The sequence below is a fragment of the Dromiciops gliroides genome, chromosome 3, assembly GCF_019393635.1.
Source record: "Dromiciops gliroides isolate mDroGli1 chromosome 3, mDroGli1.pri, whole genome shotgun sequence".
Lineage (NCBI taxonomy): Eukaryota > Metazoa > Chordata > Mammalia > Microbiotheria > Microbiotheriidae > Dromiciops > Dromiciops gliroides.
In genome coordinates this window covers 643,427,830-643,451,845 of record NC_057863.1, presented here as the reverse complement: position 1 = coordinate 643,451,845, position 24,016 = coordinate 643,427,830, and the positions used below count along the sequence as shown (strand labels likewise).

Here is a 24,016-nt window from a genome sequence, read left to right as displayed (position 1 = left end):
GATTCCTTGATGTGCCCCAGAGAACTTCTGGGGTGCTCTGCGCCCTCAACATAAGGAAAAGTTTCCTTAAGAATTCATGTTGTTTTGTCATGGGGAAAATAGGGTAGGGGGTTTGGGAAGGGGTAGGGGTTTGGGGTCCTTAGAATTCCTCTTTAAAGAATTACACCCTCTTGCACAAAAAAGCAGTTAGAATAAGATGGTAGTTTATTTAGAGGAAGGGGAAGGGAAGGGAAACCATGAAAGAAGTCCTTGGACTTCTCATAGGCAGAGAGGCATGGCACAAAGCATGTGGCTCTGAGATACCAATCTCCTCGAGCAGGAGACTGGCAGGTACTTTTATAGAGGACTGATGGGGGTGACCATCTGACTGTGGAAAGTTCCTTTAGTGAGGGAAGACCATCCCCCACTGGTGGTGGCTGGAGGAATTGGGTGAGGGGTGGCTGCAGATCTCCCAAGCCATCTCTCTCCTCAGGATACAAAGGAAGCAGCCACACATAATCTTATCACCCCAGGGTTAAGGGAGACTAGAATGAAGGGTGGGGGGCTCAGAGCTAGCTCAGTCAGATCTATTTCCGCTTATCTCTCTAGGCGTGTCTGTCCTCTGGTTTAGTTTCTCAAGGAGATTTTTTGATGTGTCCCAGAGAACTTCTGGGGTGCTCTGCGCCCATAACAGTTTTAATAAGTTATATTGAATAGCTTGCCTTCTTAAGGTGGTGGGAGGGATGAGGAAGAAAGAGAATTTGGAGCACAAATGACATACATGTAATTGGGGGGAAATATAATTCTAAATAAATAAAAAAATAGGAATGGGCTTCCTCTGGACGTAGTGCTAATGCTGTATCCATTATGCCATCTGATATCCTTGTCAAAAAGAAAACGAGGGAAATTCAGCACGGTCTGGCTTGATAAAGCCACGCCTGTCCTTTGTGACGGCTATTTCTTTTTCTCAATGCTCACTAATCATTCCTTGAAGAACATATTGTTAAGTTTGCCAGGAATCAGAGTCAAGCTCACTGACCTATGCCTGGATGATTCCATTCTCTTTGAAAATTGAGACATTTGCCCTTCTCCATTCCCACAGTACTTCTCCCATTTTTTCAAATTTCAACACTGTGCCTCAGATGCCATCTCACCCTAAAACTTCCATTAGCACCCGGAACCTCCTCATCCTGGAACATCCCTCAATGTTGGCCCTCTTCTCCCACTGGTGAATTCCTCCTGGGGTCAACCGTCATTTCTCTCCTGGTCCTGCTTCTGACTTTCTGTACTTAGACATCATTCCTTCTTCCTTCCAACCCTTTCCAGCTCCCATTTGTACCCAATCTTCAATCATCAAACATTTATTTTATCAAGTGCCTACTATGTGCCAGGCATTGTGCTAAATGCTGGGGATACAAAAAAAAAAAGCAAAAGATAGTTCCTGCCCTCCAAGAACTTACTGTCCAGTGGGTAAGATAACTTGCAAATAGATACATACAAAGAAAACTATGTATAGGATCAATAGGAAATAAGCTGCAGAAGGAAGGTACTAGAATGAAGGGTTGGGAAAGGCTTCCAGTAGAGTGGATTTTAGTTAGGAGGTAGAAATTAAGCCCCTTGGGGTCAGGGATTGTTTTTGGATTCTCAGTGTTCTACAAGATTTTAGAAATCCTAATAAGTGCTTGAGGCTGGATTTGAATTAAGGTCTTCCTGACTCCAGAATCAGCTTGATAATTGAAAATAGAAAGAAAAACAAAGAAAAAAAACGTAATTAAAAATAAATACCGGCGAGGCAAAATGTAGTTCCAGTTATAACCCTGTATGAAGTATGGAGAACTTGAATGTGACTATTTAAAAAAAAAAAGTTAACTGGCTGGGACTGAGTCTTATGAGACCACCTTCCCCTGAAGGTCCGAACATTTCTTAGAGATACCGTGAGGAGGATCACTCAAGGTCTCGGGGCACGAGCTCTAGGGTGTCAGGGAAGAGCCGTTAGCCACTTAACCCTTTGGCTGCCGGAAACTGCCAACCAGAAGGGCTCTAAGAGAAGGGAAAGATCTGGCTCTTCTGGGTGTGCCTGGTTCCCCAGCCATGGAATGGGGGTTAAGGGGAGGAGGAAGACTGGAGGAATGAATGAGAGGAAGGAATAGCTGGTATGGGAGTGGGCGGGGAAGTGGAAGATAGGAAGGTTGAAACAGTGGTGGGGCTGGGGAGGGGAGACAATTGGCCTGGAGGGAGGGGCAGGGATTAGGGAGAGTTAGACGCTGTGACTCCTGGGGCCAGGACCCTCGAGGGTCCTGGAGCAAATAAGTCCTTGTCACTGACTCAGTTTCCCCAATAGGAAAAGTGGGTGTTAATGATTTCATGATCGTTAAGGCCTCTTCGTTTTCGGAGAATCGTTCGTTCGGGTGCATGAACCGTGAGAGGGCTAGGGGAAGGAGCAGGTGCTCCTCCGCTTCCCTGGATGCCGCCCATGACTCCCTGCCTGGGCTCTCCAGCTCCGGACTGCCCACCCTAATGGTGTCTCTACTACTGCTGCTGCTCCTGCTGCTACCGCTGCCAGTCCAGCTGTGGATCCAGCTGGAGGAATCCTGTCAATGGCAAGTGGTACTCAACAAGTACGACACCCTGGGAGAGGGCAGTGAAAGATTTTTCTATCAAAACCCAGTTTCCACTGTAGACAGATTCTTCAACAAGCTAGTGGATTCACCCATCAACCACAAAGAAGTAGGTACCTGGCCCAGCTGCCCCTCTGGCTCCCCCCTCCCCCTCTCTCACCCCCGCCTAGGTTTCTATTCTTTGTTCCTTCCCCTCCATCCTCCAAGGCACCCACCCACCCCTTTCTGCTTTTCCATCTTTCCAACTGTCCTCTGACCCTCCAATCTTCCATCCATTCCCCTTGGCTTCTGTCTGTCAACTCTGGCTTCTTTCTACTTGGGCAAGCAAGTCACTTGTACCTCTCCTGGCCTCAGTTTCTTCACTTCTGAAGTGGGAGGGTTGGACAAGATGGCCTCTGAAGTCCCTTCCAGCTCTCAATCTCATCTGTGTTCTTCTCTCTCTCCTTCCATTCTACCCCTTCATCCTTCCTCCCTCCCATCTCTCCCTCTATCTTCCCATCCGTCAGTCACTGAATCCTTTCATTGGTTCCTGCTCCTTCATGTCTTCAGGACACCTTCCCAGAGCCTTGGATATCTCTTGCCCTGGGGTTAATGGAAGGAGGTGGGAGGGGAAGAGGGAAATGGCAGAATGGCAGGAGTGGGGGTGGGGGACAGGGTAATCACACTGAGCTGGATGTATCCCTCATCTTTAGAATTACCTGGGCTTCCCTTACTTCATGAAGATTAATTTCAGCTGCCCTGGAGAGGTGAGTGAGGGGCAGAGAAGGAGAAGGGAGGAATGGAACCAGATGGGCACACAGACACAGGGTAGGTAGAGGGGAAAATGTTGATTTAGGGATGAATCACTGAAGGTTCCTGATGGGTGGGGAATCATTTTAGGATGAATCAGGGAAGGTGGCTTTTACCTCACCCAAACCATCTTTGGGGGACCCACCCATCAGAACTTGACTTCCTGCCCCCAGCATCTTTCCCCCTTCCTAGCCAGCTCCCCCAGCCTACCAAAGGAGCTTCTGGACACTGCCATCCCTGCTCCCCCCATCCAACCAATTGCCAAGTTCTAATCCTTAGTACTCTCCTAAAATGGAGAGTCCTAGGAAGATTCCCCGGAGTCTGAAGAAGAGGAATGTTGTCTCCTTTGGCAGATGGGGAACTCAGTCCCTAGAGGCCAGTTCCTGTGTGGCCTCTCCTAGGAGGGTGGCTGAGCAGCAGGTCTCCTGTTTTTAAGGAAGGTTTGGGGAAGGGGAGGGAATCCCAGGGGGAAATTTAGATTCTGGAGGGTTCACCTAGCATTCAAGAATGGTGCTGGTGCCTTCATTGACACACAGGGTACTCTCTCTCCAGTTTCTCTCCAGCTTCCAGGAATGAAGCCAGTAATTGTGCCCTGGGTTCTTGCCTGGCAGAGTTCTGTTCTCTGCCCCCAGCTGCCTACCCACTTCAGCCAGATAGGCAGGGTCAGAGGCCTTTCTCTAATGCCAAGGCCCAGGCCAAGGCACCTGGTGGGTGGGACAAGGAGGATCTGGCCATGCCCCTAGACTGGTCAGTGTCACTCCCTCTTTGGTCCCCTCTCAGGCTAAAGAAGCCTTTGTCCGTGGGGGCCACCTTAAGGGCCTGTTTCCCATTGTGCTGGTCACCTTCCACACCCCTGTGAATTTCCGGAGGTGGAAGTCAGAAAGGTTGCAAATCCAGATGGAGGGAGCACCATTCCGAAGCCACAGTGAGGGTCTTCCCCCAACAATGGACTGGGCACCAAGAGTTAGGAAGAACAATGTCTTGGAGAAGGGGGCTGCCAGAGGGCTCTTGCTACGAAGTTGGACAGGATGAGGAATAGATCTGTCCTTAGCCAGTTTGGCACCTGGAGAATGGGTGGGGATAGGGAGCAGACCTGCATACCAGGCCTTGTGAGGTACAGGTCCCTGGACACTCACCTGGGACACTCAGAGGCCCCTGATGCCTAGTCAAGGGTTCAGCTGCAAGTCACAAAGACCTTGGGATCCCACAATAGCTGGTGCCAACTTTTTATACTTGGATTCAGTTGTGTTTGGGTAGGATAGAGTGACCCATCCCTCAGAAAGCTTGGCCTGTTAGACAATGCTAATGACTCCTGGAGGCCCCAATTCTCTATAGGAGAGGGGAGAAGCATAGCCCACTGTGAGGTCTGGCACTCTATACCAAGGCCCCAATCTCTTGGTAGGGTTCTGGTAAAAAGGGAAGGTGAGGCAGTTCTGGCTGGGTGAGGGTGGTCCCCAGGCCTGTGCCCACCTTTTTCCATCTCGTACCTACCAGTGTCCTGTTCAGCTGAGCATGCCTGTGCCATGAGTTGGTACACCCCAATGCCCATGAAGAATGGCAGTGTAGTGATGGAAGTTGAAATCTCCAGCAACAAAATGGGGGAGATCATTGGTAATGCTAGGTGGGTGGAGTCCCAGGGATCCCTGTGGGGTACAGGGATGGTAGAAGGCACAACTGACCTCGATGTTAGCATAGTCGGTGTGTGGTTTGTAGACAGAGGGCTGATCTAAGTAAGTAAGCAAAATCTCTAAACCTAGGATGACCCTAGAGATCACCTAAATCAACCTACTACTTCCATCTGTATTTTACAGATGAAGAAACTGAGGGCCATAGAGGCTAAGTGAAAGAGAGTAGAATATAAGCTCTATGAGGGCTTAGCACAGAGTAGGTGAAGCATAAATGTTTGTTGAATTGAGTTGGATTAAAAGAGGAGGATCATAAATTATAGAGTATTTGACCTGGAAGAGAGCTCAGAAGACATGGAGTCCAACCCCCTAATTTTACAGATGAGAAAACTGGGGCACAGGAAGGACCTTAGCTCTGGGAGGCATCTTCATAGAAATGATGATTGAACCCATGGCAACTCATGAGAGATCACCAGATGGGATGGCATAGAGGGACAGAGGCAAGGTGGCAGTACCCAAGGGCACAGAGGTTCTAGGTGCCAACAGCAAGATTTGAACCCAGGTCCTTTGACTTCAAATTCAATGTTCTTGTCACTGTACCATGTTGCCTCCTATTCAGAGTCAGGGACCTAGGGCTTGAGAGGCAGTGTCTGGGTACCAAGTTAGGGTGTGGGGTGAGAAATCTCCATTGAATATGTTGAAAGCCAAGGAAGCTATTCCCCCTCCTTCTGCAGGTACATGATAAATATCAATGGGTTTCTGAAACAAGAAAAGGACAAACTGATCTTTACCCTTGGAAATGAGGTGAGAGAGAGGAAAAGGATCGGAGAAAGTCTGAGGGGAAGGTGGTGGGGGGAAGGTGATCCTCTTGACTGAGGATCCTGGCTAAGATGGGGTTTGTCTTCCTTCTCCCATTGTGTCCCTTGGTCCTCTCCCATTAGGTCAGGCCCATAATACACAGGGATTTCATCAACACACCATCTAGACCTGTCTGGGCTACAGTGGACCAGGCTCCTGTGCTAATCCTCGGGGGGATTCCGGATGAGAAGATGATTCTCCTCTCTGACTCTAGCTTCAGAGACATCTCCCTGGTGGAGGTGAGGGAGGCTGAGTGGCAGCTGACTGTGTGGATGGAGGGTGGGCAAGAGTGGACATTCTCTAGACTTGGGAAGGGAAGGAGGGAAGGAGATGCGGATCCCCAAGAGTGGGGTATTATAAGGACTTCATTGTCTATAAAGGAGGGGTGGTGGTGGCCTATATAACCTCTATGCCTATTTCCTGCTCTCTATCCTGCACACCTCCATCCCTGCACTGCTGGGCTCAGCTGAACATCGATAGCTGCTGGCTGGGTTCTCTTCACTGTCCTCAGGAGCAGTTCACGGCCTCCATCTTTGACACCATATCTACTGAAAGCACCCTCTTCATCCGACAGAACCAACTTGTCTACTATTTCACTGGCGACTACTTCCAAGGGCCTGAAAAAGGGCCTGCCACCAGTGAGAAGCTAGGGAAGGGAAGAACTATGAGAGTAGGGATTGGGCCTTCCCTCCTAGTTCTAGTGTCTCCCCCTCCTCACCTTGGGGCAGATTAGCTTCTCTGAGCCTGGGGTCTGACTCCAGCTCAAATGAGAATAATCTTCCAAGAGATCATAGAATACAGACTCCTGAACCAGATGCTGAGGAAGAGCCACCTGAGGTGATAGAGGGAAGAATGATTCAGGGAGTTCAAGGATCAGTTGGATGAGTTTACAGCAGTGAACTTTTGGTATGTCTGATGGATGCCCTTCCATGGAGAATGGGCATGTCTATGGGCACCTTATGTAGAATCCAGGGAAAAACCAGTGGGCATGCCCACTCTCTCCATGAGGAGAACCCCAAAGGTTTGTCTACTTCCCTGTAAGCTCATTCAATTGATAGGGGAGCTTATCAGACTGATAAGGGAACTCTTATCTCTTACCCAGAATTTACACAAGGCCAAGTTCCTTCTTAAAGCCCATAGCAGGGTCATGACCCAAACAGAAAACTATAATATCCAAGAGCATGAAAAAGGGGCAGAACCATATAGGTGTTGGGGGAGGGGGTAGTTTGTTGTTTCAATAGCAATCTTGGGGAACTGATGAAGGCTTCCTGAAGGAAGCTAAGCCATTCTCAGATGATCCTGAGAAGTTTCTGGGATTCAGTTTCCCACTGGAAGAATGAGGGGGTGCCAGTCTTGGAGAAGGGAGGGGGGAGATTCCTGGCCCTGAGAAAGTCCCTCCCTTTCCCCAGGCAATTGGGTCCGAGTCTTGCATAGTCGGTGTATCAAGAAACTTTGTCCTGTGGAACTCCACAGCAATGGCTCTGAGTACGTCTTGGCCTTGGCTGGGGGCAACGAGGAGGGCTTCTTCCACTTTGGGACCATCACAGGTAGCCTCCCTCAGCTTCCTTTTTCTGAAAAGGGACTTTCAGGCTCTAAAATTGTGGGGTGGTGATGTGTGGTCCCAAGTTCCTACACCTCCCTTCACCTCTATTCAAACAAGTATTTATTAAGAAAGATGGGTATTTAAGGGTATCTTCAAGGACCAAATTGCCTGAATGGATGTAGCACATTTTTTTTTATCCATAAGGCAAAGCAAATCAAGACAGTAGGATGAAAAATTTAATTCAAAGCAAAATTATAATATCTGCTTATAATTATTTGTGTTTAAAGTATATTTGCACAGATAGGAGGGATTAGAGCAAAGCATAATTTTTTTTTTCTTCAATTGACATACCTGGTCCTTCTAATAGTTAACCTACATTTATTACCTGTGTGACCTTGAACAAGTCTCTCTCTCTGGGCCTCAGTTCCTCATCTATATATGAAAGGGTTGGACTGGAAGGGCTCTGAGGTCCCTTCCAGCTGAGATAGGCCATCACTTTGACTTTCAGTTTGAAATGCCCATGAGAAAATGAAAATTGGCTCCTGCATTCTATTGGGGGACACATCATGCACATAGATAAGTAAATATAAAATAAATTGGAGAAAGCCTTAATGAGGGGGTACAGGAGGTCAACTGAGGTGGCACCTCAGGGGGGGACATCCTTTGCAAGACACAGAGTTGGAAGGTGGAATATTAGTGCTTTATTCTCATTTTGACTTGAATGGTGATTGATTGAAAGATAGTAATTGGAAATTAGCCTGGAAAGTTAGGTTGGAGAAAATCTCAAAGTGTGTATTTTCTTCTGGAGGAAATGAGGATGAAAATTCAGTGTTTTTTTTTAGTAAGACTGTGACCTGCTGGGACCTGTGCTGTAAGACTATTAATATGGAAGCCATTTGGAGGATGGGTTGGAGAGGAGATCCTAGAAGCAGAGACCAATTAAAAGCCTATTACAAGGGGCAGCTAGGTGGCGCAGTGGATAGAGCACCGGCCCTGGAGTCAGGAGTACCTGAGCTCAAATCTGTCCTCAGACACTTAACACTTACTAGCTGTGTGACCCTGGGCAAGTCACTTAACCCCATTGCCTCACTAAAAAAAAAAAAAGTCTATTACAGTAGTCAAGGCAAAGATGATGAGAGCCTGAACACCCATGGTATATGAAACAAGGGAGTGAAGAGAAGGTGATAGATTTGAGAGACTTGTAGATAAGACTTGGCAATTCCTTGCCAAGAGAGAAGGGAAAGGGAAGAACCAAGGATAATTTTAGATCGTAAGTCAAGGTGACTGGAAGGATGATGCTATCCATAACAGAAATAAAGAACTTTAGAGGAGGAATAGGTTTCTGGGGAAAGAGAGCAAATTTCATTTTCAATTTCAGATGTGTATTAGACATTGAGATGGAGATATCTAGCAAAGTAGTTGGTGATGTGGGCCTGGGCTTTAGGAGAGAGGCTAGGGATGGATACAGTATATATATCGGGGAGTCATTTTCATAGGAATGATGATTGTACCCATGGCAACTAATGAGAGATCACCAAGTGAGATAACATAGAGAGGCAGAACAGAGATGGTACAGTTAAATGAGCTTTTTTATTGAACTCTCTCAATATTCCCCATGAAACAAACAACTTTTTTTTTTTTTTAGTGAGGCAATTGGGGTTAAGTGACTTGCCCAGGGTCACACAGCTAGTAAGTGTTAAGGGTCTGAGGCCAGACCTGAACTCAGGTACTCCTGACTCCAGGGCCGGTGCTCTATCCACTGCGCCACCTAGCTGCCACCCATGAAACAACTTTTAAAAGTGCATCAAATAAAGCACCTGCCCTGGATTCAGGAGTACCTGAGTTCAAATCCAGTCTCAGACACTTGATACTTACTAGCTGTGTGACCCTGGGCAAGTCACTTAACCCTCATTGCTCCGCAAAAACAAAAAACAAAACAAAACAAAACAAAAAACGTACATCAAAGCAAATTTTAAGAGTATAACCAAAAGAAAAAAAAGTCACAGTGAGTAATTTTTCCAGTCCCAGGTGGCTTAAGAAGACAGAATGAGGTCTGCAGATTCCTTTGGTAGGAAGTGGCTGGGACTGCATCATGGTGGAAGGAACACCAGATGTGGGCCCTGGAACCACAGCAGAATCACCAGCAACAGAGATACTAGGAATGCTCAGTACCCAGAAGACAGAGTATTGAATAGCTAGTCAGAAAAAAAAATGCAGGGGACCTCTGTGCTAGCACTGGATCCAGAACCAGGCACCATTGGGCAATTCCATTGCTCATTGCCATTTCCAAGTTTACAGGGTAGACAGGAGTGCTTACAGTTGCAAAGAAGCTGGGGGTTCTACCAGGGTAAGGAGCAGAGCACAAACCAGGAGGGTCATGACTAGAACTCACCCCAGATTGCACCATCTTGCAAGCACCAAAAACTTATAGCTCCACCCCACCAGACCTAGCCATAAAAACAGCAGGACAAAAAGGCCTAAAGCTCATGATAATTATCTTCTCTATCCTCTCCCCCCATCCCAGAGGGGAGCAGAGGCCAACTCTAAAATATAAATTCCAAAGTCAAGAAATAGGCTGGAAAATGAGCAGACAATAAAAAAAGAAACGTGATCATAAAAATCTATGGTGACAGAGAAGCTCAAGAGAAAAACTCAGAAGACAATGACTTGAACATATCTACAAGGAAAGCCTCAAAAAATGTATATTGGGCACAATCCCAATAATAATTCCTAGGAGAAATAAATATTTTCAAATGGTTTTTAAAATCATATAAGACAGAGGAAAAATTTTGAAAAAAATGAGAGCAATGCAAGACATTTATGAAAAGAGAGCAACTTGGTAAAAGAAGCCCCCAAAATACTTAAGACAATAACTCCTTAAAATTTACAATTGGTCACATCATAAAAGAACTACAAAACCACAATGAAGAAAAGAACTTAAAAACCAGAATTGATCAACTAGAAGCTAATGATTCCATGAGACATCCTAGAAATAATAAAACAAAGAAGATTGAAAAAATAGAGGAAAATGTGAAATTGACCTGGAATATAAATCAAGAGATCATTTAAGAATTATTGGACAACCTAAAAACTGTGATTAAAAAAACACACCAAACAACCAAGAAATCCAATGTCATAGAACCAGAGGGCAAAGTAGAAATTGAAAGAATTCACAGATCACCTCTCAAAATGAAAACTCCCAGGAATCTTATAGCCCAATTCCAGAGCTCTCATGTCAAGAAGAAGAGCATCCAGAAAGAAACTTCAAAAAACATGGAGCCACAGTCCATAAATCATACAAGATTTAGCAACTACCATGATAAAGAATTGGAAGTCTGGGCATGTGATATCCCAGAAGATAAGAAGCTAGTATTATACCCAAGAATAACCTACCTAGCAAAACTGAGTATAATCCTACAAAGGGAAAAAAAAGAATTTTAATGCAATAGACTTTCAAGTATACCTGATGAAAAGACCAGAATGTAATGGAAAATATGATATTCGAGGGCAGCTAGGTGGTACAGTGGATAAAGCACCAGCCCTGGAATCAGGTGGACCTGAGTTCAAATCCAGCCTCAAACACTTGACACTAGCTATGTGACCCTGAGCAAGTTACTTAACCCTCATTGCCCCCCCCTCAATTGATATTCAAACACAAGACCCAAGTATATAGAGGTAAGCATGAGTGAAAAATTATAGGAATTTTAATAAAGTCAAACTGTTTATAATCCCAAATCAAAAACTGATACATGTAACCCCTAAAAACTCGATTATCATTACAACAGTTAGATGTAATCTACTTAGAGGACATGGGTGGGAGTCTATTTTGTTGCTATGTTCTGAAAAGAAAAATGGATGAATGAGAAAGAAATGTACTGTGGGAGTGAAAAGTTTTTGGCATAAAAGTGGTCCTCAAGGAAGATATCTATATCCACCCACACAGTTGGGTATAGAAATTCATCTTACTCAATAGGGAAGTAGGAGGTGAAGGGACTGTGAAAAGGTGGGGAGGGGGCTGTGAGAAGAGGGAATATAGTGGTCAGAATGGGATAGGGTAAAAAAAATAGAAGGATAAATAAAAGACAATAGGTTGGCAGGAAATACAAAGTTAGCAATCAATGTGAATGGGTTGAACTTACCAATAAAATAAAAGAGGATACTTACTAGCTCTGTGACCCTGGGCAAATCACTTAACCCTGTCTGCCTCACATACTTCATCTGTAAAATGAGCTGGAGAAGGAAATGGCAAAGTACTGCAGTATCTTTGCCAAGAAAACCCTAAATAGTATCACGAGGAGTGGAATACCACTGAAATGACTAAACAACATACACATACATGAGCATGTGATTTTCCCTTCAGTAGACTATAAACTCCTTGACAGCAGCAATGGTTCTATTCTTTGCCTTCGTATCACTAGCATCTAGCAAAGAGCCTGACATTTGCTTAATAAATGCTTGTAGACTGACTGATTGCTGCTTTCCTCCCACAACAAGATAAATACTTCACTCAATCAATCCATAGGCATCTATTAAGTGCCTGCTGTGTGCCAAGCACTGGTATAGGTGAATAGGTGTTGGAGATACAAGCAAACAAAGCAAAACATCTCCTGCCCTTGAGGATCTTACCTCCTATCATTGGGTTTTAGAATAAGGAGACTTCTTCATCTAGTCCCTGAGTTTGTTATTATTTACTTAGATATGAATGATGCACAGAGCTTTCACAAGGACAAGACAGTTGGGGTGCTTGCCCAGGGCACACAAAGCTGAGACAACACCAAATCTTTTTAAAACTTATTTCTTGGGGTAGCTAGGTGATTCAGTAGATAGAACAGCAGCCCTAGAGTCAGGAGGACCTGAGTTCAAATCTGATCTCAGACACTTGACACTTATTAGCTGTGTGACCCCAGGCAAGTCACTTAACCCCAATTGCCTCACCAAAAAAAAAAATAAACAAAAAACATAAAACTTATTTCTTATCCTAAGAATGCCAAGCAATTGTATAATCTTGTCTGGCTTCTGGTGCTGATGGCTGACACAAGGCTATGAGCTTTTCCCCTGGCTTCCACCCATCAGGGCGCTTGACAGTAATGTCTAGGGGCAATCCCAGGCTGGTTGCACCAGGCATCTAAATCCAATTGTTGAAAAGGACCGGGGTTAGATCCCACTGCACGGGACACTCATAGAAGATTTAGTAGGAGGTGCACACAAGGATGGGGGGTCTGGCGTTCAGCCGGGTTCATTCCAAAGATGGAATGGAAAGAAGTAGTCTGGGATAAGGGACCAGGGCTGGCACATCCTTCTGAAAAGCCTGCTTGGTCCTCTGTCCCTAACCTCATTTTGGGCATAATGTGCTTGTGGATTCTCTCTCTTAGGGGCTAGAGGCTGCTCGTCCTGGACCATTCTTATAGCTAGGGAGTAAGAGGGAAGCTGCTCTGCCTTGGCCCCAGGACTAACCTCTGTCCTCATGCCTTACTCCTTCCTCCTTCCCTAGATGGCAAAGTAACTTTTAAGAGGATGCCTAATATGAGATCAACGTGTGACTTCCAGAAAGGTATGGATATATGGTGGTGCTGGATCCCCCCAGGGGTGGTGTTGGGGTCTAGGGCTAGGGAGGCAGTATGGAGCAGTGGAAAGAGAGGGTTGGATTTGGTCAATCCCGGCTCTGCCACTGACTAGCTTTGTGACCTTCAAAAAGGCATTTACCCCCTCCTTGGGCTTCAGTTCCCTCATCTGTAAAAGGAGGGTGTTGGACTCCATTCTGGTTTCTGAACCTCAGAGTGTCTAGGGGCCTGGGATGGTCCTGAGCTCTCTTGAGTCCTTGCAGCCTAGGGAGGGGAGGTCAACAGAGGCTACTTGGGTCCACTGGGCCCCGAATCCCTGGGAGAGCTGTCAGGACACAAAGAGGCCCTGGGTCATTCCTGGGAGGTGCCGATGGCCTCCAGTCAACAGCATCAGGCCAGCAACCCTGGCCACCTCCCTGCAGCTCCAGAGTGTTGGCTCCATTGGGTGGTATACAACATGGAAGACGACACTTTCTTCCTTCTCATGGAGTTTGCTCAAGGCAACAAGACACGTTTCCAGGTTTTAAAGTACTCTCCAGTCACTACAAGCTCCCATTTGGATTCGGTCCACTTGCTCTTTCAAATTCCCCCTTTCATCCCCATGGGTACGTGGGGTTACCTGAGAGCTCGAGGGGGATTGAAAGGCTAGATAGCTGGGGAAATATGGGCATGGAGAGAGGGTTGAATTGGGCTGGAGTGCTGGGGGAGAGGGGATGAAGAAGTGGGGTTGAGGTGCTGGGTGAGGGAGGGGGTTTGATCTGAGGGAGTTCATTCACTACAGTAGTTTTGGATCCCTGAGCAGGTGAGGACATAGATTTTGTGATGCTGCTGGGCATGGAGAAGTACACTGACTACCCCTTGGTTCCCAGGGGTCTGTTCCACAACCCTTTCTCCCAACTGCTGTTCATTTGGGGCAATGCTATTCTGCAGAGGTGAGAGGGCAAAGGGGAAACTAGGTGGGGAGGGGGCCAGAGGGCATGCGGGCCAGTGGCCATGTGCACAAGTAGGATTCCCTGAACTTGGGGGGCGGGCTAGAAGCCTCTCCCTCTATCCTCACCCTCCCTTTGAGGGTTGGCTGCAGCCTTCCTCTCACCTACAATGTCCTATGTCACCTAAGTAACTAGACATTGAGATGGTGGAAGTGGATGGAGTGGTGGGCCTGTAGTAAAGAACTGAATTCCAAACCAGCCTTAAACACTCAATAGCTGTGTGTCCCTGGGCAAGTCCCTCAGTCTGTTTCCTCATCTGTAAAATGGGAATGAATAATAGCACCTGCTTTCCAGGATGGTTGTGAGGATATAAAATGAAGTGCCATTTGTAAGCACTTGTCAACATAATTCTAAGTCTAGATTCTTGCTCCTCATGCCCTGAGACTGTGGGCTAGAACAAAAGAAACCCTGAGTTCAAGTTCTGGCCTCTGACTCATTATGTGATTTCAGCCCTCTATTTCCCCATCTGTCTAGTGGGGCATCAAACCCTGTGATTCCCTGAATCTTTAGCCTGGGGAGCCGGGAATGTAAAGGACAAGGAGGGTGTTGCATGGGGGCAAGCAGAGAGAGGCTGAGCTCTTTGGGCTGCTCTCTTTAGATGCCCTTGACCAAGCCCAGGTTCCCCTCTCCTTCCCCCACAGCTATGATCATAAGAATTACATTTACTTGGCTGGATTCCCCAAGGAGTCCTCAATAAAATACATGGCCAGCTCCTACAAAGGCCAAGTGGTCTGCGTCACTGAGACTGAGGAGGTGGGGAATAAGAGGTTGGCCTGACCACTCCATGGCTTCTGCCTCCTCCCTATTCTCTGCCTCCTCCTGAACTCAAGGCCCCTCCTGGGGGCTCCCCATCCCTTGTTTCATCCTGGATGCCCCCACTCCCCTCACCCTGGTCACCATTCTTCCCAGCCTCCCAGGGGATCCTGCCTGGGCCCTCAAGCTCCTGTACTCTCTCACTTTCCCTCTCCTTGTCCCTTCTGGGATCTCGGCCCCCTAGATCTGGTTCATTGTTGAAGGCAGCTTCAAAGTGTATCGTCTGTACCCGTCAGAGGGCTGGGAGATTATTTTCAGCCTTTCCCAGATGGAGGCTTCAGGCCTGTATTCAACCAATGAGACCTCAATCAGTATCTTCTATGACAGTATAGGTCTGCAGCAGGTGAGCTTGAAAGAGAGGGGAGACATGTATAACCTAGATGCTTACCACTTCAGGGAGGGGGGTGGGGATGGAGTGAGAGAGGGAGGGATAGAATTTGGAACTCCAAACTTTAAATAAAAATGTTTATTAAAATTAAAAAATAGGGACAGCTAGGTGGCGCAGTGGATAAAGCACTGGCCTTGGATTCAGGAGTACCCGAGTTCAAATCCAGCCTCAGACACTTGACACTTAACTAGCTGTGTGACCCTGGGCAAGTCACTTAACCCTCATTGCCTTGAAAAAAAAAATTAAAAAATAGAGTGCAGCCTTTCCAAGCTGGCCTGGCTACCCAGGGAGGAATCCATTCCCAGAGGGCTGAAATGACCCTCCCTCTCCTCCTCTTTAACCCCTTTCCCCACAGCTGGTCTACCTGGTTGACCAGAAAGGGGAAGGGAGGTTGGTGAAAAGACAGCTGCCAGTGAATCAAATCTTGGTGTATCAGCTGCTTGGTCTGACTACCTATGAGATCAGTATTAACACGTGAGTGAGCCAGAACCCAACTGCCCATCTGGGACAACAGAGTGGTTGGTGTGGGGTTAATAAAGGAGATATCAGAGCCCAGGACCCTTGAGGGCCTCTCCCATGCAAAGCCACCTTGAGGAGCCCTTGACTGTCTAGCTTAGGTGCCATTTTCTCCATAAAGTTTTCTGAGATTCCCTAGGTGAAAGTAATGCTTCCCAATTCCATTTCTTCTCATGCCTTCCTATGACTTTCCTTCACCATGAACTCACTATTTTCTTTTTGTTATTTTTTCACTTGACCTTTCATCTACTTTGTTCTTATGTTATAAGCTCTTTGGGAAGAGGGTCTAGGTTATATCACCATTTTTATTTTACCAAGTATTTGCTGAATAATATAGACTAATGGATGGATGGATAAATGAATATAAAAATAAACAGATGGATGAATGAATACATGAATGGATATATGAATGAACTAATGGATGAACTAATGGATGGATGGTTTATATATATGGATGGATGAATAAATGGGCAGAAAAACAAATAGGTAAATCAATGGATACACAATTGACATACAGATATATGGATAAAATGGACAGATAAATGGACAAACACTTAGATGCAGGGGTGATAGATAACATGTGCATAGAAGGAACTCGGAGGGGGGGCTTGCTTAGGTTGGGGCTGGGCTCCTCCCAAATCCCTTTTCCTCTGTGTCTTTCCTAGGCCTCTCCCGACCCTCTTCTACAGTAATCCCTGCCCTTTTGAGCTAATGCAGCTAAGGGACCTGCCGAACCCACAACGATATACACGACTGGAGCGCTATCGGGCTGAGCCACCCTTTGTGAGCTCTGAGGCTGGCTTCCACAGCAAAGTCTCTTTGGCCATCTACCAGGGCCTTGTCTACCACCTGCTCTGGCTGCACTCCAAGTATAATAAGGTATGTATGAATGAAGCCAAGAAGAGAAGTCCAAAGTAGGGGAGAGGGCAGTTAGAAAGCTCAAGGAGTTTCCTTCCCCAGCACCTACCTGTACCTTCTCTGTTGCCCTTCTAGCCCTATGCAGATCCTGTCCATGACCCTACCTGGCGTTGGTGGAAGGATAAAAAGCAACATAAGGTGAAAGGGATGGCAGGGGTATTTCCCCCTCACCACCCCCCCCCCAGCCTCATTTTTCCTACACTGTCCACTCTTCTACAGGGGGTTGGGAAGGAAGTTATGGGAGTGTGTAGGCAGGGATGGTGGGGTTTGGCCACAGGGTTGTCAGCAGTGTGCTGCAGGTGAGCTGGTTGTTAAATTTGCAGGGTGAGCATTTATACCTTGTAAATCTGCCAACACTACAAATGGATATCCAATTATTAAACACCAGCATGTCAGTGGCCCTGGGGCTCTGACACCTGGGATAGGTGACACCATAGCCAAGAGGGACAACTAACCCATTGGATGACAAGATCTGAAAAGCATAGCCATTAATGGTTTGATGCTGGTGTGGCATCAGAAGGTCTTCAGGGGAGTGCCCCAAGGATCTGGGCTTGGCTCTGTGCTAGTTAATATTTGTATCAATCATTTGGGTCAAGGCATAATATGTTCCTTAAGTCTGAAGGTGACAGAAAGGAGAGAGAGCTTACACACTGGATGACAGAGTCCAGAATTTAAAAGATCTGGGGCAGTGAGAACATGGGGCTGAATCTAATATGATGAAATTCAGGAGACAATAAATGTAAAGTCTTAACACTTGGGTTCAAAAAGTCAGTGTCCCAAGGACAAGCTGGGGAAGGTGTGGCTACACTGAGTAAAAGAGGTCTTAGGGTCTTAGTGGACTGCTAGCTCAATATGAATTCACCTTTTGATATGACAGCCAAGAATGCTAATGTCATCCTTGCTCCATTAAGAGAGAAGCAGGGGGGCAGTTAGGTGGCACAGTGCATAGAGCACTGGCCCTGGATTCAGAAGGACCTGAGTTCAGATCCGGCCTCAGACACATAACACTTACTAGCTGTGTGACCCTGGGCAAGTCACTTAACCCCAATTGTCTTACCCCTCCCCCCCCAAAAAAAAAGAGAGAGAGAGAGAAGCAGGGTGGGGCAGCTAGGTGGCGCAGTGGATAGAGTACTGGCCCTGGAGTCAGGAGGACCTGAGTTCAAATCTGTCCTCAGACACTTAACACTTACTAGCTGTGTGACCCTGGGCAAGTCACCTAACCCCAATTGCCTCACCAATAAAAAATAAAGAGAGAGAGAGAGAGAGAAAGAAGCAGGGAGGTGATAGGAAGTCAACTTGAACTCTGCCCCAGTCAGAATACACCTGGACAGTTGTCTTTGGTTCTGGATTTCACATTTCCATAGTCTAGAGGAGGGCATGAAGGATGATGAGGGCACTGGAGGTCATTCTGTGGGAGAATCTGTTGAAGGAATTGGCCATGCTTGGCTTGGCCAAAACTGGGAGGGAAAGGGAAGAGAGGTAGGGAAGGTGAAGAGAGACAAATTTAAGGAAATTCTCTAACAATTAGGACTTTTCAGTACAAGAGCTGAGAAAGGCTGGATGGAGTTGGAGTGGGGCAGTAGAGAGAGGGCATACCCTGGAGGGGGATTCCTCTTTGGGCCTATGAGTTCCTTTCTAGCTTTTGAGATTATGGGATCCTTGGAGCTAAGGGGGCTGATGGGATCTTCAGGAGGTGCTCAGAACCTGACCAATCCCTCCCTGGTCTTGGCAGGCTTTCTATTCCTATAAAGCCAGTAACTTTCAGACTGAGTTTGGTGTGTACATTAATATGGACAGCTATGGCAAGCTTTACAATCAGAAGGCCATGGATTTCCTTCCTGAATACATCTACCTGGACAAAGGGACCATCTATACCTTCTCCATTTACCTTGTCACTCCGAAAACTTCCTGGAAAAGTGGGTGGACCTGCGGGGACCCCAAGGGCTGGTAGAATGGAATCAAGTTGGGGGAAAGAAGATGGGGCAGGCAGACGGGGCTGGGATGAGAATCTCTGAGCTGCTGGCCCACCTTTGTCTCCCTCCTCACCTCTTGCAGACAGCTTCCTGGGCAAAAAGAAGCATTTGCGTCTGGCTGTGATACTGTCCCACCCCTTGTGTGTGTCAGCAACAGTGGAAGAGAAATATCTCATTAACCGGAATGCCATTCTCTTCCAGGTGGGAAGAGCAGGCCATGTGACCATGCATATATCTCTGTGTTAGAATGTATGTATTCCTGTGTGTATGTGTGTGTGTGTGTGTGTGTGTGTGTGTGTGTGTGTTCTAACTGCAGTCCAATTCACCTGGATTCTCGGCCAAGGAGGAATTAACATTTTAGGCACCAGATGAGGAAACAGTAAATGAGAAAGACCAAAGAAATGGTCTAGGTTCCAGACCGGGGAGGTCTCAATTCCAAGCCCCAATTCTCTTTGGCCAGCACAGTGCCTTAACTCACCATTTAACAACATAAGCATTGATTAGGTGCCCTTTATATACCAGACACTATACTAGAACTGGAATACAAAGTCAAACAACAACATAGTTGTTTTTCTTCTCTCAAGGAGTTTGCATTCTATGGGGGATAGGTGCACAAGATATATACACAATCACAGAGAAAGATTGTGACTGAGTTATCTAGGCAGAATTGGCCTTGGGACCCTTGGACAGAGTCAAATCTCTCCTCCCTTCCCCTTTCCTGAAGAAGATTGAGGGGGAGGTAGGGAGGAGCTCTCCAGAACCCCAGGCCCTTAGCACCTTCCCCTCAACCTGACCAGGTGTCTGTCAAGGACAAACTCAGATGCTTCGATCAAAGCATCAGTGGACACAACCTGATGAAAACGGCCTTACTCATCAAGGTGGGAGACAGGAAGAAACAGAGGAAAGGGACCACCCCTTTTTTCTATTGGGTGGGAAGGTGGCTCACAAATGACAGGTTTAGCAGAGGGAAGTTCCTAGTTGACATTGGGGAGTAAAAGACCCCTTAGGCCTGGGAAAGCAGTAAAAGAAATGGGGGTGGGGGTAGGTGACTGCCCAGCACTGAGCAGTCCTCTCTACAGGTGGTCGGCTCAGCTGGGAAGTGCTTTCTTAGAACTCGATATGGACATCTGATGCAGGTAACTGAGGAGAGGTCATGGGGGCTTGGCAGATACTTAGGGGAGGGGTAGACTCTCTGGCCTGGGCTCTGGTCTTCCTAAAGCTAGGACTGACCCCTCCACTCCTTCCCCTCCCATTGGGAATAGCAAAAAGGATGCAGTGGTCCTTGTACTTGGGTGGTTTCAAGACCTTTTTCATCCCTCAGACAAAATGTTCCCTGCTCTTTAGATCCTAGAGAATGAGGGGGAAGGGATGTTTGAGGTCCTGGTATAAGTCCTCTTTCTCCTTCTGCTCTGCAAATTAGGGGGCAGGGACAAACCAGGAAGGTACTCTGGGTTCCCTGGGAGAAAGGTCATGGCATGTTCCTGCTTCTTCATGGCTAGAAAGGATAGTAGAGGATTGGGAGCAATGGGTGAATTTGGTGTTTTTCTCTTCCCTCCCCAACTCTTCCCTTTTCCTCTCTCTCTTCCTTTCCCCTACTTCCTTGGGCAGGGCAATGACATGATCCCCATGTTCATCGGCTGTCCCCCAGGCAAGAGGTTGGCTTTTGATATCACCTTAACCCTTCAGTACAACAAGGAGACCAATAGAAGATACTTTGACTGCGTGTACCCAGACCCTGAAATGCCTTGCTTCTTATTCAGTGATCGTGAGAGGGGGTCCCTGCCCAGCCACCCAGCACATGACCTTCCCCCAGCCCAGTACCACCTCTCTGCCCTACCAAGGCTCCACCCTCTTCCCCAGTTCAGCCTTGTCCCTTCCTCCTACAGCTTTCTTCCCTTTCTTCCTGATCCAAGACATGGTGACTGGTGAGTCAGGAAGCTTCAATGGCAGGTGAGCCCCCTGCCTTCCCTGGTCTGAAAGCTTTTTGGGGAAGCATGGGACAAAAACCAAAGAAACAGAAGGATTTCCTGGGGACTTCAGAACTATTGGATAGATGCCAATGGTGAGGTATAACCCCTGTCCCAGGAGGTGCTGACCAGCTAAACTTTTTGTTGAAACCCCCAATGCCATTTTCTTTCCTGCAGACTTCCCACTTCCCCTCCTGGGCTTACTGTGTGTGTGTGTGTGTGTTTATGGCTATGGTGCAGTATTTTGAGGGTGGGGTGAGGACAACACTGCCCCTCCATTATCCAGGGTGAGGAAGACATGGGGTTGGGGGTTGGGGAGAATGGAGTTGCCTACCAGGCTGGACCATTATTGTCCAAGCCCCTGTGTCTCTGGTGCAGCTATGTTCTGAAGGTGATTGGCGGAGGAACTTCCCTGGAAAACATTGTGGATTACTCAGAGGCTGACATCTTCCGCTACAACAGTCCTAATGACACGTAACTACTGACTCCAAGCCCATAGGGCTCCATGAGTCCCTCCCCCATATCAATCTTCCCAAGTCACTTTCTCCCTAAACTTCTTTTCCTTGTAACCCTTGTGGGCCCAGACAGGCAGACACATGCATAGGCAGATCAACTTGTGTTGTTCAGTTGTTTCAGTGGGGTCTGACTCTTCCTGACCCCATTTAGGGGCTTCTTGGCAAAGATACTGGAGGGCTTTGCCACTTCCTTCTCCAGCTCATTGTACAGATGAGGAAACTGAGGCAAACTGGGTTAAGTGACTTGGCCAGGGTCAGGAAGCTGGTAAGTGTCTGAGGCCAGATTTGAGCCCAGATCTTCCTGATTCCATGTTTGGCACTCTATCCACTTGCCACCTAGGTGCCCCAAGATAAACTTATACCCCTACATATATGGACATGGGTACCTCCCTATACTAATTACAAGGTCTCTGAGTTGGAAGGGACCAGATTAGCTAACTAGTCTGACCCATAGACCTGATCAACAACTCCCTCTATGACCTCCCCAACAAGTAGTCCTCTAGCCTTTGCTTGAAGACTTCTGAAAGAGCGTGCTCATCACCTCCAGAAGCAATCTGCTTCCATCTGGATCCCCTCTGCTGGTTAAGAGGTTTTCCTGCCTTTGGGCTAAAACCCAGTGCCACTTCTATCTACCTCTCCTCCTCCATAAAATCACAGCAGCACAGATTCTGAGCTGAAAGGGCCCTTAAAGGTCTAGCCCCCTTATTTAAAGATGAAGATTCTGAACTGTAGAAAGGTTAAGTAATTTCTCTAAGCTCCTATATCCAATATGTGTCAGAGCTGGGATCCAGACTCAGGTCCTCTGACCCTTTTCCCACGGCACCATTCTTGGCCTCTGGGGCCAAACAGAATCCATATGATCCCTTCTCTCCACATGGTAGTCCAACAATTACTTGAAGACAGCCCTGATGGCCCCTCTGGGTCTTACTTTCTCCAGGCTAATCATAGAGTTAGAGCTGAAGGTCAGAGGCCACATATGCTGGCCTCAATGAGTATCTGTTGATAACAAGTGTACCTACTATGAACTGAAACATGGCCTCAGGCACACCTATGTACAAACATGTGTGCATACACACACGAGCATCTCATGGAGTATCTAAGTTCATCAGATGGCTGGCCTAGGAGGCCCCAGCCAGACCCAGAACATGGCTTTTCCTCTCTCTAGTACCGAGAGCCTCATCTGGACTAACAGGGACAACTGGACAGATAGCCATTCGTTTAGCATCCTGCGGTACAACAGCTCTGGCATTGAGTACGCAAGCAATGGTCCCACAGTCCTCCTCTCTGCCTCCCTTTATCTGCAGCCTGCTCCCAATCCTTGAGCAAGCTCCCTGCCTCCCTAATATCTGCAGGCTGCTCCTGTCCACCTTTTAGGATAGAGGGTTGAGGATGCAAGTGGGTGGCTGCCTTTGGTCCCCCCAGTCTCCCATAGCTCCACAATTCCTCTAGGTGGCTGTGTATGGAGAACTCTCCTTGTCATGATATCATTCCCAAGCATATCTTTTCTCCTGACTTCTATTTCAAAATCATGGTGAGCAACAGGTAAGGGAAAATGAAGGTGGGTTGAGTTGGGGTGGAGGGAGATGGGAGAGCCCTTAGGTTCCCCCTTGGGCCCAGCCCCACCCAGGAACAAACCCCACTGCCCCTCTGTCTTGGCCAGGGGTGTGGACACGAGCACCTACTGTGATTATCAGCTCATCTTCATCCTCCACATCCATGGCCTTCCACTCAGCAGTGGCAGGGCCCTCTTTTACCTGTGGGTGAGCCTGTCTTCTTCTTGCCCCTTCCTCCCTCCCAACTCCAACTCCTTTCCCAGTCTTTTCCAATCTGATGTGGAGGCACCAGCTTTGGGCCTTGAGTCAGAGGACCTAGATTTGAATCTTGGCTCTGCCACTTCCCTGTATGACGTTGGGCAAGTGATTTGACCTCTCAGTTTCTTCACCTGTAAAATGAGGTGATTGGATTAGATGTCTTATAAGGTCCCTTTCAGCTCTAAATCTATGCTCCCATAGACAAGCCTTTCCATGCCCACTCCCTCTCCCCAACAGCCCTAAATGACTGATTCTTGTACTGCTTCCATTTTTGTTGCTTTCTGCAGCTCCTCTCCTTTCCCTCCCCTACATCACCATCATCTCTTCCCTAAAGCCTTTAGGGATCCTGTCTTGTGCCCTGCCTTTCATCCCATCTCCTTTGGAGTTCTCAGGAATTCTTTCCTTCATTACCTTTCCCACTGTCCTCAGGCTCCTGCCCTACCCTCTTGTTCCCTACCAGGTATCTCTGACTGTAAATGTGGGCTTTATTTTCCTCTACATCTCCTGGTGCTTCTTCCGGCCACACTTGAAGAAATGGTGGTCTCTCTTCAAGTGGAAAGTCAATGATATCATCATGGCAGGTGAGGCCTGGATTAGCTGGACAGAGGAACTGAAGGGAGGTTCAAGGGCTAGCTAGGAGCAGGGATCAGGGGTGGGGACAGGGTTTGTGGTCTAGCCAAGGGCAGGCCAGAGGCTGGGGCAAGACCCTCTGAGCTGCACTTGGAAGGTAACCCACTAGGCCTGGTTCTTCTCCATGCAGAGTCTTTCTCAACATATTCATCATCTAGCAGTTCTGTCCCTTCCACGGTCAGTTTTAAGGGCAATGAATTACAGAGCACTGAAATGGAACCAAGTCCTTTCCGAAAGCCAAGACCCAAGAAAAAACCTTGAGGCCATGATAGCCTCTGCCTGTCCCTTCCAGCTTCTCCTTATCCTTCTTGGCCTCTCCTATCTTTATCTCAACCTCTCCTATCCCTCTGCATCCCTTCTCCCTTCCAGTCTCACACCAGTCCTCCCAGGATACCCCATTCCTCCTTAACCCAACATCTCCTGAGACCTTCAAGCCTCTCCCTTTCCCTCCCAAGTTCCCCTCTCATCTTCCCTCCCTTCTGTCATCTCCCTTGCCTTCCAGCTTTTCTTCATCCTCTGGCTC

The 24,016-nt window shown here is 47.4% G+C and overlaps 1 protein-coding gene across 1 annotated transcript; it reads left to right on the top strand.

Annotated features, from left to right (window-relative positions):
- The first annotated feature begins 2,391 nt into the window (after nt 1-2,391).
- Nucleotides 2,392-23,754, top strand: LOC122748215 (cation channel sperm-associated protein subunit gamma-like). The gene is made up of 28 exons (XM_043993892.1): nt 2,392-2,706; nt 3,290-3,343; nt 4,167-4,305; nt 4,881-5,007; nt 5,746-5,815; nt 5,953-6,108; nt 6,336-6,507; nt 7,279-7,416; nt 12,904-12,963; nt 13,396-13,578; nt 13,776-13,905; nt 14,604-14,715; nt 14,960-15,118; nt 15,519-15,637; nt 16,345-16,558; nt 16,673-16,735; nt 18,330-18,513; nt 18,653-18,771; nt 19,368-19,448; nt 19,650-19,706; nt 20,179-20,335; nt 20,457-20,520; nt 20,916-21,011; nt 22,218-22,304; nt 22,502-22,594; nt 22,713-22,812; nt 23,324-23,444; nt 23,624-23,754. Exons 1-28 carry the CDS (start codon nt 2,392-2,394, stop codon nt 23,752-23,754), a joined length of 3,501 nt encoding a protein of 1,166 aa, XP_043849827.1.
- Nucleotides 23,755-24,016: the final 262 nt, after the last annotated feature.